General features: G+C 37.0%; 1 protein-coding gene and 1 long non-coding RNA gene across 5 annotated transcripts; one reads left to right on the top strand and one right to left on the bottom strand.

The window, feature by feature from the left end:
* Positions 1 to 1,473: 1,473 nt before the first annotated feature.
* TTC14 (tetratricopeptide repeat domain 14) lies at positions 1,474 to 11,210 on the bottom strand. 3 transcript variants are annotated; one of them, XM_070791451.1, is made up of 12 exons: positions 10,889 to 11,210; positions 10,304 to 10,428; positions 10,005 to 10,204; positions 9,002 to 9,086; positions 8,774 to 8,903; positions 8,289 to 8,444; positions 7,810 to 7,881; positions 7,280 to 7,399; positions 7,053 to 7,175; positions 4,805 to 4,922; positions 3,797 to 3,906; positions 1,474 to 2,994 (listed from the first exon to the last, which is right to left on the bottom strand). In XM_070791451.1, the coding sequence occupies exons 1-12, from the start codon at positions 11,047 to 11,049 to the stop codon at positions 2,079 to 2,081; spliced, it is 2,316 nt and encodes a 771-aa protein (XP_070647552.1). In that variant the 5' UTR covers positions 11,050 to 11,210; the 3' UTR covers positions 1,474 to 2,078. The 3 variants fall into 3 exon arrangements, 2 of the variants coding, with proteins under 2 accessions (XP_070647552.1, XP_070647555.1); XM_070791454.1 differs by lacking the exon at positions 10,304 to 10,428 and having other exon boundaries at positions 10,889 to 11,028; XR_011567199.1 differs by lacking the exon at positions 1,474 to 2,994 and having other exon boundaries at positions 3,796 to 3,906; positions 4,343 to 4,922.
* A 68-nt stretch (positions 11,211 to 11,278) lies between these two features.
* On the top strand, positions 11,279 to 19,399 carry LOC139183639 (uncharacterized). Of its 2 annotated transcripts, XR_011567202.1 has the most exons (3): positions 11,279 to 14,135; positions 16,132 to 16,183; positions 17,184 to 19,399. It is a non-coding gene; the product is annotated as an uncharacterized lncRNA (long non-coding RNA). The 2 variants fall into 2 exon arrangements; XR_011567201.1 differs by lacking the exon at positions 16,132 to 16,183.
* Positions 19,400 to 20,045: the final 646 nt, after the last annotated feature.

Raw genomic sequence — 20,045 nt, forward strand, 5'->3', positions numbered from 1 at the left:
GACAGTAAAAGTTATCTATGTTGTTTATTGAAATCAGGTAATTTATATAAATGCACAGGGCCCAACACACTGGAATTGCATAGTGAAAATGTAAAGTCGCTCAGTCATGTCTCTTTGTGACCCCATGGACTATACAGTCCATGGAATTCTCCAGGCCAAGAATAGCATAGTGGGTAGCCTATCCCTTCTCCAGCAGATCTTTCCTACCCAAGAATTGAACTAGAGTCTCCTGCATTGCAGGTGGATTCTTCACTAACTGAGCTATCAGGGAAGCCCTGGAATTGCACAGTAGCTTCTATTATTGAGCCACCAACCAAAGCCTAGCACAGTATTTATGGAATGGTTAAGTTAGAGTACATCATGAGAAACGCTGGGCCAGAAGCACAAGCTGGAATCAAGATGGCCGCGAGAAATATCAATAACCTCAGATATGCAGATGACACCACCCTTACGGCAGAAAGTGAAGAGGAACTAAAGTCTCTCGATGAAAAGGAAAGAGGAGAGTGAAAAAGTTGCCTTAAAGCTCAACATTCAGAAAACAAAGATCATGGCATCTGGTCCCATCACTTCATGAGAAATAGATGGGGAAAGAGTGGAAACAGTGTCAGACTTTACTTTGGCCACCTGATGTGAAGAGTTGACTCGTTGGAAAAGACTCTGATGCTGGGAGGGATTGGGGGCAGGAGAAGGGGACGACAGAGGATGAGATGGCTGGATGGCATCACCGACTCAATGGACATGAGTTTGAGTGAACTCCGGGAGTTGGTGATGGACCAGGAGGCCTGGCGTGCTGCAATTCATGGGGTCGCCAAGAGTAGGACACGACTGAGCGACTGGACTGAACTAAGTTATATTAAGTTTTGGTATTTTATTGCTGGCAAGAACCGAAACAGAACAAGGACTAAGTGTTGTCTTCTGCTGGCATTCTCTGTCACTTAGACGTTTGTAGATGGGGATACTCGCTACCCTTCAACCCAGCCATCCAGTATCATCATGAATTGGAGATTCTAAAGCCTATGAGATTCTAAACAACTATGACTCCTATGTATACCTATCTCTATTCTCATCTATACGGTTTTTAATAATTTGTGAACAATCATTATAATCCAAGTTCATTCCTTCTTCAGCTGTAGTTGCTGAAATTAATTCTGAGTAAGTCCAGGTTCTGTCAGCTGAATCATTTATTCAGACTCTAGGAAGAAAAGCAGAAATGCAAGCCAGCTCTAGGCTATCAAAAAACACACTCAGCTGGACATTTGCAATACTAGGACAGTTTCCTAACTTCCTTTCCCTTAGTGGAAGACCAGATTTATAGTGTGCTTCACTTGCCACTGCTGCTTTTGCCAGAAGGACTATTTCCTACTCTGATCTATTCATGCCTGGAATGCATGGTCTTGTCAATATTTAAAGAAATTTCTTAGGGCTACACTGTTAGCAAGGAAGAAAAAAAAAAGAGAGATGAGCAAAATGGGCCCCTATTCAACTTTCATGGCTTTATTCCTAATGTACTTTTAAACATCTGGTACATAAATCATTTTAATTAAATCAGGCTTTAGAGGTCAATTAGACAAGACACGTATCTGTCTACCATTTAAAAATGTTATGGAAGAAAATTCACCTTTAAACAAATGATTATAAAATGGTATTTAACATTCAAATAATCTCTTTAGAAAGTCAAGAGCTTTTAACAGAATGAAATAATTTTTCATAAAAATGACCCAAGTGTTCAATGCACAAATTTAATATTTTCTCAAACAGCAGGATAAGGTGAACCTGAGGAATTCTAACATACCATAGTACAATGAAGAAACAATACTTTGAAAGTTATCTTTAGGTGAAGAAGTTTAAATCATCAGAATAAGAAATAACTGTACATAACATACACACATTAAAAAAAAAAAGCTATGAAACGGGGACCTATAACTGAAACAAATATACTTTGAGAACCGCTATAAAAAGCAATTGATTTCCATAATGTCTACAAACCACGGGAGCAGAGATTTCTGGACTGTATTACTAAAAGATCCAAATATTTTATTAAAAGTCTTTAGTGTAATGTTGAGGATACCCTTGGCATATTAGTTTTTTGGCTTATTTCCTTTTTCTTTCTCAAATGCAGCTATCTGATTAAATATATTGAGTAAATTTTGAGGTAAATTTTTTTTAACTCCACCTTCTGAATGCTCTTTGCTATTGAGCCCCTCTCCCGGAATCTCTGTTTTAATATCCTCCTCGTAATTACCCTCTCTTTCATATTCTCCTTGATTTTTATTTAATTGATATCTTTGCTCATGTCTACTTAGATCACGTGATCCAGAATAAGTGGATTTCTTATATTTTTCTCCTGACTTCCAAGAGTAGTCTGAGCTTGCTGGTGAAGTAGCATGTCTCGTGGAACCTGGCTCCCACTTTCTATAGTGCTCTTTTCTTCCTTCTGTATCTTTTTCAAATCTTCTATAACCATACATTTTTACCTTATCCTCTGAACTCCTATAAAAAGAATCTGAGGAATCTCTTCTACTGGAAAAATGTCTTTCTGATTTATATGGCTTTTCTGTTCTGCTACTACCTGCCTGAGTTTTATAGCTATCATAAAAATCTCTTGGATCTTCAGACCTACCTCCAAAATCATCCGGCATTTCAACAGAAGATGATGAGAAAGAACATTTATCTTTTTCTTTTACCTGTTTCTTTTGATATGGTAACCTATCCTGCTTTTCCAATAGTTTTTCCACTTCTTGTTTTTGGTTAAGAAAAGATGCTGACGTATTAGCTGGAACTGGGAAGCACTCATCTTTCTTATTCTGATCTATCTGATTTGAGGATGCCTTAGCTGAATGCCTTTTAGAACTTCGAGAAGACTCTGAGCGGTTCCTCTTATGTTTCTTATGCCTTTTGTGACCAGAAGATGAAGAGGATGATGAAGAAGAAACTGATTCATCAGCAGAAGAGACACTCGAAGAAGAAGTTGATTTTCTTCTTTTTTTCTTTAGCCTAAAAAAATGTAGTTAACTCATCAGATATGTTGAGTATAAAAACGTTTAACTACCCATAAAGATTTTAGTTCTATTTTATTCTCGTTAAAGATTTCATAAAAGTTTGCAGCTTATATAAGAATTATAGTATTAAGTTTAGTTTTTACTACAATATCCAATTTTACCATTAGTCGTGACTTTTGGGAAAAAATACTTGTGTAGACAATTGTCACTGTAAGCAAATCCATCATTTTTGAAATACACGGTGACATTTCTAAAATTACCTTAAAAATTTAAGAGCATCTGAATACATAAAGGAGAGAACTGGAAGTTTTACATTTGGCTATGTCTAGTTCATGGTTTTACCACCTCAGGACTATTAACATTTTTGGCCAAATAACTCTTTGCTGGGAGGGTAGGGTGGCAGTGGGGAAATTCTATATCATTGTTAAAGTTTAGCAGCATCTCTGACCTCTATCCACTAGATGCCAGTAGCACCTACCAGTTATGAAAACCAAAAATGTCCCATGGGAAACCACACCCAGTTGAGAACTACTGCTCTAATTTTGAAATATTTCTCCCTAAAATACAGATAATTAAAATAACATTTTATTTGTATTCTTTTTTCTTTTTTTTTTTTTCAGAACTCTAGCCATCCTTTGCTCCTTTTTACAGAAAAATTTATGGTACACATACTTGCTAAGAATCATTGATTATGACTTGAAACACTTTAATTTTTTACTTACTTTATCTCCCAAATGGCACTTTGGTTCAACTGAGTACTTGCTTTAAGTTTAAAAATACTGAATATTATAGTTTACCTTTTTTCCTCTTTTAAGAGCTTACGCAACTTTTCTGCACTTGTTTCTATTTTCTTTGTTTTCTGCTTTTCTTCCTTTTCAGCTTGTTTTTCTCTTAATTCCAAAGATTTCTTTTAGAACCCAGATATCGGAAAAAACCACACGTTAAAAATAGCAGAATATATAAAATCCAGTTTTCAAAAGACCAACCCACCCCCCAACCAAAACCAGATGTGGTATACCCAAATCACCATATATCCAGCATTAAAAAAGTATTTTTAACATATAAAAATTAATCACAGGTGTTTGGCATTAATCATTGAACAGCCAGAACAGTATTGAGGACCATATTGCAGTTGGTATTCCATGGAAAAAAAGGGAAGCCATTGCATTGATACCCATGACCCAGAGTGCAAGAAACAGAAAAAATAAAATACATGAAAAAAAAATATATATTAAAAAAACCATTAAAAATTGAAACAGGACACAAATTTTATAAATAAAATTCAAAGGAAGAAATCCCGATATGGTGAGTTGAGAGGGGAATCACCATGTTCAAATACAAACCATTTAAAAAATAGCACAGCCCAGTTGGATGCATGGTTACATAAGAAATCATTTTCCAGTTTGAGGATGGGGATGAGCAGCACCAGATGTCAGACACAGCAGCAATGGTCCAATTCAGAAGAAAATGCATGAGAAAACATCATCATCAGTATTACAGGAAAAGACAGTATAAAATATTTTTCAGAATGGTTTTTATAATTAGCTCAATTACAGTAATAATACTGAATCAGGAAAGCTCACTATAAGGACAATTCTACAAGGACAACTGCATACCAAACAGGCAATGGGAATTTTCTCAACAAAACTATGAAGTAATGTCAAACCCAATTAAGAAAAGCTATATCTAAAAAACTTTTTGTAATGCCATAATTAAGTGATCTAGAATAGATTCCCTAGAAGAAAGTTAAGTTTTGGCATTAATCTTAAAAATGACTACATTTCTAAGAGGAAATAAAGAATCACCTGCATATATACATGAAGCTTCTGCAAAGCATCCTCTGCATCTTTGAAAGTTTCATCCAAAGCCAAAGCTTTCTTATAATAACTTTCAGCATTTAAAAACTTTTCTTCTTCTTCTAACCTAAATTCAAAAGGAAAATTTAGCTTTTTTGGTAAAAATTAGAAGTTCTCAAATACGCATATAGGCAAGAGCTTATGTGAGTTCATGAGGGAAAAACTATGTTTAGCAAATTATTTTCCAAATTGAACAATACTTAAATACTGTGCTTCTGCTATTTTTTTGTTAGTTTTGTTGTAAAAGACAATATAAAACCACATAAAACACATCAGAGAAACTGAACTCAAAGATACAGAGAATAGACTGGTGGTTGCTGGAGGTGGGGTAGGGGGTGGGTAAAATGGGTGAAAATGATTCATTTTATAAACTTCCAGGTATAAAATAAAGTCCTGAGAATGTAATATACAGCATGGTGATTATAGTTAGTACCATACTTGAAAGTTGCAAAAAGAATACATCTTAAAAGTTCTCATCACAAGAAAAAAAAAACATAACTGTGTGATGATCAATGTTAATCAGACACAATGGTCAACTCTTCACAATATATACATAAATTGAATCCTGTGTTGAACATAACCTGAAACTAACATAAAGTTATGTATCAACTGTATCTCAATTAAACAAAAAATAGGAATTCATTACTGATAATTAAAGCCATATTGTAGGTCAAGCAGTGGCATTTTAGTATAATTTGTGAAAACACACTATCAACTGATACCCTCTGAAATTTAGTATGATCTTGAACTTTAGCACAGAACTATGTAGGCTGGCTTCTCCTAGTAGTTTATGAAGAGTTTTCCTTTCTACAGAAAAATTTTCCCAGAAAATTTACTGCTAACATCACAAATACCAAGGCACACATATCACAACCAGCCTGCAGAAAGGATAATAATCATTATTAGATGATGCTCACAAGTCTATGTTGTGAAATATCAGAATTTAAAACAAATGAATAAACCCAGTGGTTTCAATGCAATCACTTCTGTGTCAGATAGGATGAGGGGAGGAAGGAATAAGCCAAAGACGATCAAGATTTCTGGACTGGATGACCGAATAGATGGTGTTGCCATTCACAGAGTTAAAAATCACGAGTATGTGAATAGTAAGACAACCACATCTAAGGAGGCACTAGCTATGTACCTAGGGGCTTCCCTGGTGGCTCAGATGGTAAAGAATCTGCCAGCAATGTGGGAGACCTGGGTCTGATCCCTGGATTGGGAAGATCTCCTGGAGCAGGGCATGGCAACCCACACCAGTGTTCTTGCCTGGAGAATCCCCATGGACAGAGGAGCGTGGCAGGCTACAATCCATGGGGTCGCAAGGAGTCAGACACAACTGAACAACTAAGCACAGTTATGTAAGCTATGTAACAAAGAAAAAAGCTGCTCCAATCACTTGGGTCCAAGTAGAAGTTCTTATCAGTTAAAAACAAATATTGCAAAATTTCATTTATATGGAGTTCTGAAATGATCATACAAACTGTAATGATCTGGCAAATTCATGAAGCAGAAAAGGGATGATTCTATTTAAGAAAAAATGATAGCAAAAAAGATGCTGGCCCTTAATTATTAAAGCAGGATGTTACCAAATTATTTATATTTAAAGTATACTATATTTCTTCAAAATATTTCATAAGTTAGACTAGTCTGTTAGTCATTATGCCACGTACTATGCCAGTATCTCAGGACAGTATAATATAGGTTACAGGGTTTGTTTAATCCAAAAATCCAGGAACTTAATCTAAGTTCATGGATTTTATTAGACAAAGTAGAGCAATAAGTTGACTAAAACAGTGAAATCTTATGTACAATGAACTACAGAGTTCTCAATTTGTATTTCTGGCATTATAATTACTAGAATGATGAAATGAGTTAGAAATTTCTATTAAACAAAAACTTTTGGTGTGTGTCCAGCACAAGATTTACCTATTAACTTTCTATGTATTAAAATACATACTCACAACAGTGAACTCAAGACACTAAAATATCTCCAATCATGAAGAAAGTAAGTAATAAGGAAGGATAAAAGGATCAGAGAATGTAAAAAGGACTATATTTAAAAAACATTTTCAATCAAAACTGAAATTAAGAGTATCTGAACTAAGTCAAAGATGCTATTTCTTTAAGTTCAAGATTTTATAGTAGTTGGCTATTAAATATTAGATCTCTACTATTAAACCAATCTGACACTTACTGCCCTCCTCTTTCTACAAGTGTCTGGCAGAGGTATTTTCTTGCATTTCTGTGAGTTGGACAGTTTTCCAGTGCAAGTTCAAAATCTTCTATTGCTTTGTTTAGACTTCCTTTTGTTGCATATCTATAGATATGAGACAAAATTAGAGGAATTTATCTTGTGAGCTATTCATAAATCTTATATACATTTATCTTGTAAGTATTCCTCAAAACCCATGATCCACTTACAATGCTCCACGAGCTACCAAAGCTTCCACATTTTGTTTGTCTATTTCCAGAGCCTTATTGTATTCATTCATAGCATCCACATGGCGTCCAACCTTAAAATAATCAACTCCAATCTTCACACTAAAAATATATTTTAAAGCATACAAAACAAATTATTTCACAGAATATCCAAACAAAATGTTAGCATAAATAAAATTTTAAAGCAAACCAAATATATTAGTTATTAGTCTTCAATATTCTCAGTATAACTAAGAAAGAGTCTTTAGATAATTTTGTAACAAATATTTATGAAATCCAGATATAATATACTAATTCCTTTTTAACAAAATTTAAAAAATATTGGCTAAAATGTAAATCTTTAAAGTTTACAACATAGTAGCATTTTTATCTATAAAAAAGCTAATCTCAAAAAGGTATCATTAAAATTCATTTATAAACAAATTTTGTCTTAAAGATGACATAAGCATGCTTGCCTTAACTTAACCTATTAGGTTAAATAATGCAATTGTTGAATGACAAAATCTTCATACCATTTTAAAGCCCATGATGCAGACTGCTTCTTTCTTAACGCAGAAGCAAAATCCTCCTCAGAGAAATTTTTGCTATTAAAGAAAATAAAAGTCAAACTGTAACTATATCTCACTTTACATGACAGATAAAAACTCAATCTCAAGCAAGAAATTTGTATTCCCATTTATACTGCAAAATTTTTGAACTCTCAGGAATGACTACTATTATTAAAAAGTATTTTCCTTTAGCATATACACGAAATTCTTATAAATTTTCTGCATCTTATACATTTTTTCTGCATCTACCTGGTCACACGGCACACATCAATCACTGATAAGACTCCACTCCAGAAGAAGAAGGGATAACCTAGTTCATTCAAACTTTGGCATATTGCTGCCACCAAGCGTAGGATAATCAACTATGTTCTTCAGTTATGCAGCTTCTCACATCAGCACCACAGACCTCACCACTTAACAGAACAAATACTGATTTACTATACCTTTGAAGGCCTCTCATTAAAGATGGCGGATTAGATTCATCTATTCCTAGTTTTCCTAAAAGGAATTCAACTACTCCTGGATTAACAAATCCCAAAGAACTCTGCATGATATTCTCATAGGATTCCAAAGAATTGCTATTTAGTTCAACGCTTTTCCTTAAAGAAAAAAAACACACACACAAAATATAAAGATGATTAAGATGATTAACACAATTAAATAGCGTGTCCCATTTTCATTATGGAAATAACATTATTACATGGGATTTAAATACTCAGACCATTTTTGTACATGAAAGTGTGGCAATTATGATTTGGTTCCTTTTACCAAGTTTGAACCGATTTATGGGTTATAAAAATAAAATTAGCATATTTTGAAATAAGAGAAATTAGAATTCTACTTTCTTGTTAGAAGTTGGGCAAAATCTGCAATTTTTTAGCCAAGAAACTGTTTTGCAATTAACTTGAGACAATGTGGATAAAATTACCTGTAGTACAAAGGAAGTTCTTCAGAACTAATCACACCTAATTTAATACCAGATAGGTGTGGTGGAAGAGATGAGCTATATAGAGACACTGCAAGCTTTTCATGGTATCTGTCAATATCCTTGATTCCAGCTTAAAAAATAAGAAAATTAAGTTGATTAGCAAAGCAATGCAAACTAACATAAACATGACCAGTTACTTTTTTTTACTAATATGAGGAAACTGATCACCTCGAATGATGTCACCAGTTTGGTAATATGATAAAGGATCCCCATGGTTACTGATTGAAGGCACGTCTCTTAGCGGACATAGAGCCTGCAATGAGAAGCACTGTAAAACACTAGACATTCTATTCCTCAGAGAGAAGTGTCTTCTTTTATTCTAGCGGTTCAGTATAAACAGCTAAGACTTGACAGGAATATTAAGAAAACAACTAGCACCCTAGATTCTAAATTTAAATTTCTGTGCCCAAACATAAATAAAAAAAGTTTTCTGGTTCAGGTCAAAGCTAAACTCTCATGAAACTTGCAATTAGTTTTAGAAACTGAATATATTGCAAGTATGCATGATGAAACAAAAAAATATTTTGTGCTTATTAAATATAAAACTAAAATGTGTCCAGAAAGTAGGAGACTTCCAAGAAAACGAAATGTGAATTCTTCTAGGTTTGGGTGTGTTAATCAAGTTTGCGGTATCTTCTGGTTTTCTTCCCTCTCTATCTGTTTTAATAGACAATACCGAACCTTTCAAATTAAAGAGACATAGTGTATTTCAAATTTAGATCTATTCACCTTGGGCAAAGTATCATGATGTACAAATCACTTAATTATTGGAAATATACAGAAAAGACAGGAATTTGTTTCTAAATTATCCATATGCAAGTATCTAATGCTGAATACTAAATAATTAAAGACTTCTCAGCTAGAAGATAACCCAGGCTACTAACTAATCTCACCAGGTCCACTAATATCTGAGCATTTAAAACAGGACCCACTTCTGCCAGCCAAAGGACCAAACCCCCCAAACTAGAAACAGTGGCAGAAACTAATTTTATTACTAATAATTTTTTTAAAAAGTAAAAAAGTACTTAAATTTTCTATTAATACTTATTTAATTCTCAAAACTAGGTCTGCAGAGTACACTTAATTACAGCTGGATGAAAAGATATAATTTTTGCACTGAGATGACATTTTTATCAAAAACAATCAAATAACTAAAAGGTGAGTAACTTACTGTGATTTCTAAGTGGGATATATCTCTCATAATGCCACTGCCTAAACAAATCAACACCATGAAAAACCCAAATTCCCGAATGGAACTAATTCTTCCAATCACTATATCACCACGCTCAATATCTCGAAAAAACAGCTCTCTCCGGTCCATAGTAGGTATATCCATGAATTGCTCTAACGGTGGCATGACTGCATAATAATCTGAAAAAATAAGTAACAAAATTACTAACAACAGCTCTGTGTTCTGCTTCATCAAAGTGCTGTTAAACCAAAACGCAACAATTTTAAGACTAAACACACCATCATTGTCTTCACTAACTTCAGCAGTTGTAGGTGCATCTGATTTCCAGGAAAGTGCAAAAAGCAGATCCGCTTTTTTGGAAATGAATTTTTGTATTTCAATGTTGTCAACTCTCCTCTCTTTTCTTAAAAAGAAAACAAAATTTATGAAAACTGGTTTTTCTGCAAAACCTTTTAGTACGTACAACCTTCTGCCCTCTGCTTTCATCGCCCAATCATGACCATCCTAAGCTCTTGGCCATACATCCTCCGAAAAAAAGTTTTAACCAGGGATCCCCTCATACGCCAGTCTGTAGATGGAGGGCGCGGAAACTTAAAAACACAGCCGCGCTGTTTCATATATACAGAAGCCCAAAGGATTTTGCTAAAGAATCCGCGCCTCTGGTGGCAGTACTAGATTTAAAAGTTCAACCCACATCCCGCATTGCCCACATCAGGGAGAAGGTACCCTCCTCCCTCCCGCCCTCGAAACCGGCGCCGTAGTCCTCATGTGCACACAGCCTCGGCTCAGCAGCCGGACTGCGGTCATGAAGCCCGGAGCTGAGTCCTCTCTCCCGTCTCGCAGCGGCGCCGCCGTCCCATTACCTGCCCGGTAACTGCTGCTGGCCCGGCGGGCCCCGGGCAGGGTCGGCCACCGACCCCAGGAGGCTCCGGAAGTGCGGGTTGTCCTGCTGTTCGCTCCGGAGCAGCGACAGCAAAGACGGGCCGTGGAAATTTAGTGACTGCCGCAAGAGGTCTCGGTCCATGGCTAGAGACTGTCGTGACCAAAGGCCAGCAGCCCCCCGGTTCAGCGCCCACTACTTCAGGCCGTAGTCGTGGAGGCTGAGGAAGCGGCCTGGAAGCCGCCGGAAGCACACATCCCAGACACCTCCAGAGTGGCCTCCCGGAAGAGTTCTGGAACCGCCCCCAGCGGCGGTGCTGCGGAGCGCAGTTTTGGTATCGCGAAATTGAGCGAGATTACGGAAGCCGGGAGGATTGGGGCAACATTTTCCGGAGTTTAGGGCCGGTTGTGGCGCTGAGGTAGTGAAGTGTGTAACAAGTTTTCGTTTTAAAATTTCTGTGGTGTTATTACATTGAAATGGCCCAAGCTCTGATCTGTGGTAAATAATAATTCATCCTTGTGTTTAGCGAGGCGCTTCTAAGTGCCAGTGTCAGGAAGAGAACCCTGAACGGTCACAAAGTTTCTTACTTTGGTGTTATCGCTGGATAAGTATCTATGCCTCAGGCATAACCGCATTAAAACGACTGTTCTGGGAGATTTCCTGTTAGGCTTTAGGGCAGAAGAAAGGAAGAATATTAACATTTATTAAACCCTGGAGTTGTGTTTTCTAGCCGTACCCTGTTCACTGTTAGTGATTTTAGAGTTAAAACCAGAATGACTTTAATGCCTAGACATATGCGTATTTTGTTCTGTTCTTTAGTCGCTAAGTCGTGTGGGACTTTTTTTGCGACCCAAGGGACTGTAGCCCTCGGGGCTCCTCTGGCCATGGAATTTTCCAGGCAAGAATACTGGAGTGGGTTGCGATTTCCTTCCTCAGGGATCTTCCCCACACAGGGATCGAACCCTCTCTACTGTGTTGGCAGGCGGATTTTTTTACCCATTAGCTACCTGGGAAGCCCCAAATGTATGTATATATACATTCCTTTTTATTTGTTTTAGTTTAAGTGTTTTCTCAAAAGTTAGTGCCCATAAGGTTTACTGTGTAATTCAGGTGATTTTTCGAAGATAATTATGACAGGCTCTCACCCCTTCCCCCACACTTACTGACTTTGGATCCTAACCGCTGTACTGAGGAAACAAACCCAGAGACTCTCAGTATATTGCTCAATATCACCAGCTGGCAAAATGCTAGTTAGAATTTCAGCCTACCACTGAATAGATCTTCACTGGCAGAGTTGCTGGAGAAAGTATTTTTTATCATATAGAAGGCCTGTCTTTAATATTAAAATAATGTGACTTTGTTTTATTAAAATATATCAACGTCTATACTACTTAAATCGTGTAGTTTAGTATCGTCCTCTTGAACAAAAATAAATAGCAGTAGTTATTCTGTCACATGTTCCGCTTTGTATATTTGGGAATTTAGTTTGCCCTCTCACCACCTGGATAGAAGATCCAGTCAGAATATAGTGAATGCCTGCACACTATTTTCGGGAAAACCCAGGCAAATAGGTAAACAGTTTATTGAGACTCCAGAAGATGAAACAATGAATGTAACTTTAAAAGATAATAACTTTCAAGCCAGGAGAAGCACATCAGGAAAGTTTAATCAGTGGTACAGACTGACTTGTGTTAAGCTATAACTTCAGACAATGGCTATTTTTAGGAAAGAGGGTGCTGTCACTGAAAAGAAAAACTGATTTCTAAAAAGAAACTATATGGACATTCTGATAAATAAGGTATGTGATTTTAGTTAGAGTTGATCTATTATTGAGGATCTAATTATCTCTGGAGGGACTGAGAAGCTAGTGGCTGAGAAGCAGATGTGGCACCTACTCTGAGAATGTCCGCTTATAAAGCCATTCTTGAGTAACATTTCTTTTGGATCTGGCTACTCTTCTTGGGCTTCCCTGGTGGCTCAGTGATAAAAAATCTGCCTGCCAATGCAGGACACGTGGGTTCGATCCCTGGTTGGGGAAGATCTCCTGGAGAAGGATGAAACAACTCACTCCAGTATTCTTGCCTGGGAAATTCCATGGACAGAGGAGCCTGGGGTGCTACAGTCCATGGGGTTGCAGAAGAGTTGGATAGACTTAGCAACTAAACAGCAACACTCCTTTTCCTAATTTCAATATCAGAGTTACTACCCCATATTTTGAACATCTAAAACTGCTGTGATATGGCCATGAAAATAGGAAAAAGTAGCTGCTTTTAGAGGATAAGCATTGTTGTCAAGAGTGACATTTATCAAATGCTAATAAATTTCAAGCAGGGGTAATCAAAGCTCAGGCTGGGGTTTTCCATCTTTGGTTAGTGCCTTGAATGGAGTAGTGATAGTAATAGCTAAGTGCAGAGGCAACATTGTTCTTCACTTTCCAAATAACACTCCCACAGCAGGGGTTTGATCCTTTTACAGTTACAAGTGTATTTCAATTCATTTTCTGCTGGGATGGATGCTTTTGGTTTGAAGGGGACCAAGTACTGAATCTTTGAAGTAGGACTGGAGGAAGTGAGGAGAGAAAATGGGGAAAGTAGTTTTGCTTCTAGGAGAAACTAGTCCTACATATGGGGCTTTTCAAGTTGGGCATAGAAAGTTGACCCTTTTTTTCATTTCTTGATTTAATTTGTTTGGTTGTTCGTTTGACCATTGAAAATATTTTCAAAGTAATTTTTCCACACTAAGCAGTATGAGTGATTGCATGAATATATGGGAAGTAAGAGAGGGCAGAGCATTAAAGACAACTAGATCTTTGGTGTCTTCATTCTGGGCGTATTTTTATGTCAAATTCCATTTCTAAATAAATACGTATTTACAGCTTTTAATAAATGCTCTCTAGGCATATCAGCCATATAGTGTTTTAATCTTGTTTGCCACAAATCGTGATAGTTCATCAGTGAAGCTCTATTAAATACACTGCTGTGTATTTGCAACATTGTGCAATACCAAATATCTGACTTGTTAATGAAGGCAGCATTAATGGAGTACTGTAGTTTACAGGAGTACAAAGATAGACAAAAGTATTGCTCCTTTTTCATAAGCAACACTTACCTAGGGTAATATTTCTCTGACAGGCACAAAGTAGCATTACATAAGGGAATCAGCATCATCTTTTCTCCTCACCAGGTCTGAGAAATTCAAAGCACCCACCAACAAGGGGAGAGTGGCTTCTGGTATGTATGCACAAAACATGTGGTTCCGGTTAAGATTTCCCTGAAACACACAGACAAAAGCAAAAAAAGAAAGAAAGAAAGGAGAAGAAAAAACTGTAAAATCAGTTCCATCAAACAACAGTCTGAATTCATTGTCTGAACTTTGTCATTAATATCATTTCTGTCTTCTAAGTAAAGAGCTAAGGGTCTCAAGGCATTTAGGCAAAGAGGCACAGAATATGCAGCATATATTATAATTTTAAAAAAATTGAATAATGTTCTAAAAATTCAAAAATAATGTCTAAAAAAATGTTCAAATGAATACTTCTAACGCATCCACTGAAGTTCATCAGATAAAAACAATACAATGACGAGCATTCTCATGCTATCCTCAGTGAAATGATACTTGAAATTATTTTATTATTGCATTGTAGCTATGACTTACTAACTGGATGATAAGATATAAAGAAGAAAAAATGAGGAAAAGAAGAATCAGAACAGCAAATGTGGAACACCTCAGTGGAATCAGGGAGGGAATTAAAAAGTTAAAATAGGTGGAAAACTTAGAAAGGACCAAATAGGAAGTTGGGGGAAAAAATATATCCGTAAGAGAAAAAACATATAAGAATAATCCATAGCAAAGGAAACAGAAGCAACAGAAGTATAAGGAGAGAAATAAAACCTGAAATTCAAGTAAGAAAGACCCAAGTGAAGAAAGATAAGAATTGAGAAGCAAATACTAAAAAGAAAATAGGCATATTAACAGACTTGTAGGAGAACAAAGAGACAAGGAAGAGTCCATAGTGGCATGAGCCTGGAGGATGCCTTGAGAAAAAAAGAAACAAGTATAATAATAAGGAGAAAATACGGAAGGAGTCATAAAGAAAAGACAGATGAAGAACGGAAGACAGAAATATGGTTAAGAATAAATAAGAGGCAGAAACAATTGGTTTAGGGGAAAAAAATCCTCCAACTGTCTTATTATGAAAGAACTCATTTGAATGTTCATGCTTTTTTTGTGCTTGTGCCATAGAAGCAAAAGTCTGATTTCTGTAAAAAACTATTTGGAAGTCTGTACTGAGTTCAGATTTGGAATATAAAAGTATAAGCCTTCTAAGGTTTTACTACTTTGGCTTTATACAGCTCAATTGAAAAGGTTCATTCTTTTTGAAACAAAAGGCTTTGTATTACCATTTAAAATTGCCAAATGTCATTAAACAATTTTTGAGACATAATTTGGAGGTGAATGTAGGGGACACTTTGGTTATACTTTTATTTGATACTCTTGTCTATAAGGAATTGGTTTTTTCTTTTGCTAAGATTAATTCAGAACTATGAATTTTAATGAAATATCAATAAGTGAGCAAGTCTCGTATTTTGGTTTTGACAAGACTCTCCAAAGATTAAACAAACCAAAGTACACTGCAGGACATAGTATTCTTAACATTTAAGTAAAAGTTTAATCATTTCAATATGTATGGAAGATATATAATGCATATGTATATATAATGTATTTGTATGTGTACATATACACACAAACAATTTTTCACTTAAAAACATTTAAAAGTTACTTATTTGTATAATCATTCAAACCTCCATTTTCTGATGGAAATTAAAGTTTCCTTTCATGAAATTACAAAGAAATAAATACTTGAACCAGGAACAATTGTACAATTCTATTGCCTCTTTATCGGAGAAAGCAATGGCACCCCACTCCAGTACTCTTGCCTGGAAAATCCATGGATGGAGGAGCCTGGTAGGCTGCAGTCCATGGGATCACTAAGAGTCGGACACAACTGAGCAACTTCACTTTCACTTTTTACTTTCATGCATTGGAGAAGGAAATGGCAACCCATTCCAGTATTCTTGCCTGGAGAATCCCAGGGACAGAGGAACCTAATGGGCTGCTGTCTATGGGGTCGCACAGAGTCGACACGACTGAAGCGACTTAGCAGCAGCAGCAGCAGTAGGCTCTGGATATTTAAATATGAAAAAAACCCATCTGGCTCTTCTCTAGCACACCATTCAACAGAGGAATAAACACAAAAAGAAACAAATATGGCACAATGGTAAGTACTATTGTTGTGAACACCTGCTACGCATCTGCTTAGTTTCCCCTTTTGTTTCTGGGGGATTAGGTAGTGGGAATTGATAAAGGTAAGAGAGAAGAGGAAGAGGCAAGTATGTGTATTTTAGGATGAGGAACAATATAATTAAAGGAGTAGAGATGTATGAAAGCAAAATACTTTCTGGCAATTGCAAGATTGAAATTGAATTAGGGATATTTTGTTTTTATTTTAATAATGGACATTTTGATTATTTAAGTGTCTTTTCAGGCAAATTATAGATTGGTGGTAAGAGAACCTCTATCTCTGTGAATGTGCACACACACACACACTCACAGATTAAATGCCTGATTTATTTAGCAAAGAACCCAAAACCTTAGCTGAAAAAAGGTAGTCACATGAAGTAGGGGAAGAAACAGCATATTACAAAGTAGCTTTTCTTAGATCCCCTAATTTTCCCAAAATAACATGTGTGGTTACTGGTAACACTGTATGCCGTGGATAAGGTCTGTCTGGATCTCAGAAAGTTGTATATTACCATGTGGAAAAGATTTACACAGATTAATCTATGACTTTTATAAGAAATATTTGTAGACAGGTTCTTTCTGGTTCTTGAACTGATATAAACAATTTCTGCAAAGCCCATTCCTCATCTGGGGTCAAGGTTGGGATGTGTATATCAGAAAAGAGTGAGTAGACTGAAAAGATCCTAGTGATGTGTTACTCCCTTTAGTTTTTCAGCATCTCTCTCTTTTTTTGTTGTTGTTAAAAAACTTCTTTTTTATTGCATAAGCCAGCTTGAATAAGTTTAGGGTTTGGAACCAGAAGACCTTTGACTAATACACAAAAAAGCCACCAACTACTCTCTGCTCTGGTTTCTACTCTAATTTTGTGTGTGTGTGAAGAAACAGATACAGAGAGGTGAATAATTTGTTCAAAAAATAATTTTAGAATGCACATTATTTTACTGTATATCTGGTACTCTTTCTACCATGCCATATAGTTTGTAGGGTCGACTGAAATTATGCTCCTTATGGACCTAACAAGCAGAAGATATTAAGAGGTGGCGAGAATACACAGAACTGTACAAAAAAGATCTTCACAACCCAGATAATCACGATGGTATGATCACTGACCTAGAGCCAGACATCCTGGAATGTGAAGTCAAGTGGGCCTTAGAAAGCATCACTGCAAACAAAGCTAGTGGAGGTGATGGAATTCCAGTTGAGCTATTTCAAATCCTGAAAGATGATGCTGTGAAAGTGCTGCACTCAATATGCCAGCAAATTTGGAAAACTCAGCAGTGGCCATGGGACTGGAAAAGGTCAGTTTTCATTCCAATCCCAAAGAAAGGCAATGCCAAAGAATGCTCAAACTACCACACAATTGCACTCATCTCACATGCTAGTAAAGTAATGCTCAAAATTCTCCAAGCCAGGCTTCAGCAATACGTGAACCGTGAACTTCCAGATGTTCAAGCTGGTTTTAGAAAAGGCAGAGGAACCAGAGATCAAATTGCCAACATCCGCTGGATCATGGAAAAAGCAAGAGAGTTCCAGAAAAACATCTATTTCTGCTTTATTGACTATGCCAAAGCCTTTGACTGTGTGGATCACAATAAACTGTGGAAAGTTCTGAAAGAGATGGGAATACCAGACCACCTGATGTGACCTCTTACGTGGTCTCTCAGACCACCTCTTGAGAAACCTGTATGCAGGTCAGGAAGCAACAGTTAGAACTGGACATGGAACAACAGACTGGTTCCAAATAGGAAAAGGAGTACATCAAGGCTGTATATTGTCACCCTGCTTATTTAACTTCTATGCAGAGTACATCATGAGAAATGCTGGGCTGGAAGAAACACAAGCTGGAGTCAAGATTGCCAGGAGAAATATCAATAACCTCAGATATGCAGATGACACCACCCTTATGGCAGAAAGTGAAGAGGAACTCAAAAGCCTCTTGATGAAAGTGAAAGAGGAGAGTGAAAAAGTTGGCTTAAAGCTCAACATTTAGAAAACGAAGATCATGGCATCTGGACCCATCACTTCATGGGAAATAGATGGGGAAACAGTGGAAACAGTGTCAGACTTTATTTTTCTGGGCTCCAAAATCACTGCAGATGGTGACTGCAGCCATGAAATTAAAAGACGCTTACTCCTTGGAAGGAAAGTTATGACCAACCTAGATAGCATATTCAAAAGCAGAGACATTACTTTGCCAACAAAGGCCCGTCTAGTCAAGTCTATGGTTTTTCCTGTGTCATTTATGGATGTGAGAGTTGGACTGTGAAGAAAGCTGAGTGCCGAAGAATTGATGCTTTTGAACTGTGGTGTTGGAGAAGACTCTTGAGAGTCCCTTGGACTGCAAGGGGATCCAACCAGTCCATTCTGAAGGAGATCAGCCCTGGGATTTCTTTGGAGGGAATGATGCTAAAGCTGAAACTCCAGTACTTTGGCCACCTCATGTGAAGAGTTGACTCATTGGAAAAGACTCTGATGCTGGGAGGGATTGGGGACACGAGGAGAAGGGGATGACAGAGGATGAGATGGCTGGATGGCATCACTGACTCGATGGACCTGAGTCTGAGTGAACTCCGGGAGTTGGTGATGGACAGGGAGGCCTGGCGTGCTGCGATTCATGGGGTCACAAACAGTTGGACATGACTGAGCGACTGAACTGAACTGAACTAAACTGAAGGATGTAATTTATAAGTATATATGTATTGAGTTTATTTTATTTAAAGCAGGTCTAGTATCTTAACATCTAAAGATAATCTTGAACATTTTTTCCTGTAACGAGAACACTTGGTTTCAGTCAAAAGCACGTGGTACAAGAGGTTTAGATTATGACTTGTTACCATATGGGCTTCCCTGGTGGCTCAGACAGTAAAGAATACGCCTGCAATGCAGGAGACCTGGATTCTATCCCTGGGTCAGGAAGATCCCCAGGAGAAGGGAATGGCAACCCACTCCAGTATTTTTGCCTGGAAGATTCCATGGACAGAGGAGTCTGGTGGGCTACAGTCTATGGGATCACAAAGAGTCAGACATGACTGACTGACTAACGCTTTACCATATAGGGTAGCTTTTGTTCTATTCAGAGTTCTATTCAAAGTCCTTCTAAATACTCAAGAAAAAGTGAAGAATATTAAATGGAAAGTATGGATAGACCAGCCAAAATCCATCCTCATTATTAAAGAAATAATTCAAACTACAAGCTGTTTATTTATTTATTTTTAGTTGGAGGATAATTGCTTTACAATATTGTGTTTGTTTCTGCTATACATCAACATAAATAAGCCATAGATATACATATGTCCACTCCCTCCTGAACCTCCCTCCCACCTTCCACCCCATCTCCCCCTGTAGGTTGTCACAGAGCCTGGTTTGAGTTCCCTGAATTATACAGCAAATCCCCATTGGCTCTCTGTTTTACATATGGTAGTGTATATATTTCCATGCTACTCTCTTCATTTGTGCTACCCTCTCCTTCCTCCCCCCTCCCATGTCCATAAGTCTTTTCTCTATGCATCTCCATTGCATGCTAAGTCACTGCAGTTGTGTCCAACTGCCCTAGCAATAGTTTCATCAGTATCATCTTTCTAGATTTCATATATATATGAATTAATATACAATATTTGTTTTTCTGACTTACTTCACCCTGTATAATAATTGGCTCTAGGTTCGTCCACCTCATAGAACTGACTCAAATTCATTCCTTTTTATGGCTGAGTAATATTCCATTGTATATATGTATCATAACTTCCTTATCCATTCATCTGTCAATGGATAAGTAGGTTGCTTCCATGTCCTAGTTACTGTAAATAGTGCTACAGTGAACTTTGGGGTACATGTGTCTTTTT

Source organism: Bos indicus, chromosome 1, assembly GCF_029378745.1.
Source record: "Bos indicus isolate NIAB-ARS_2022 breed Sahiwal x Tharparkar chromosome 1, NIAB-ARS_B.indTharparkar_mat_pri_1.0, whole genome shotgun sequence".
NCBI classification, from domain to species: domain Eukaryota; kingdom Metazoa; phylum Chordata; class Mammalia; order Artiodactyla; family Bovidae; genus Bos; species Bos indicus.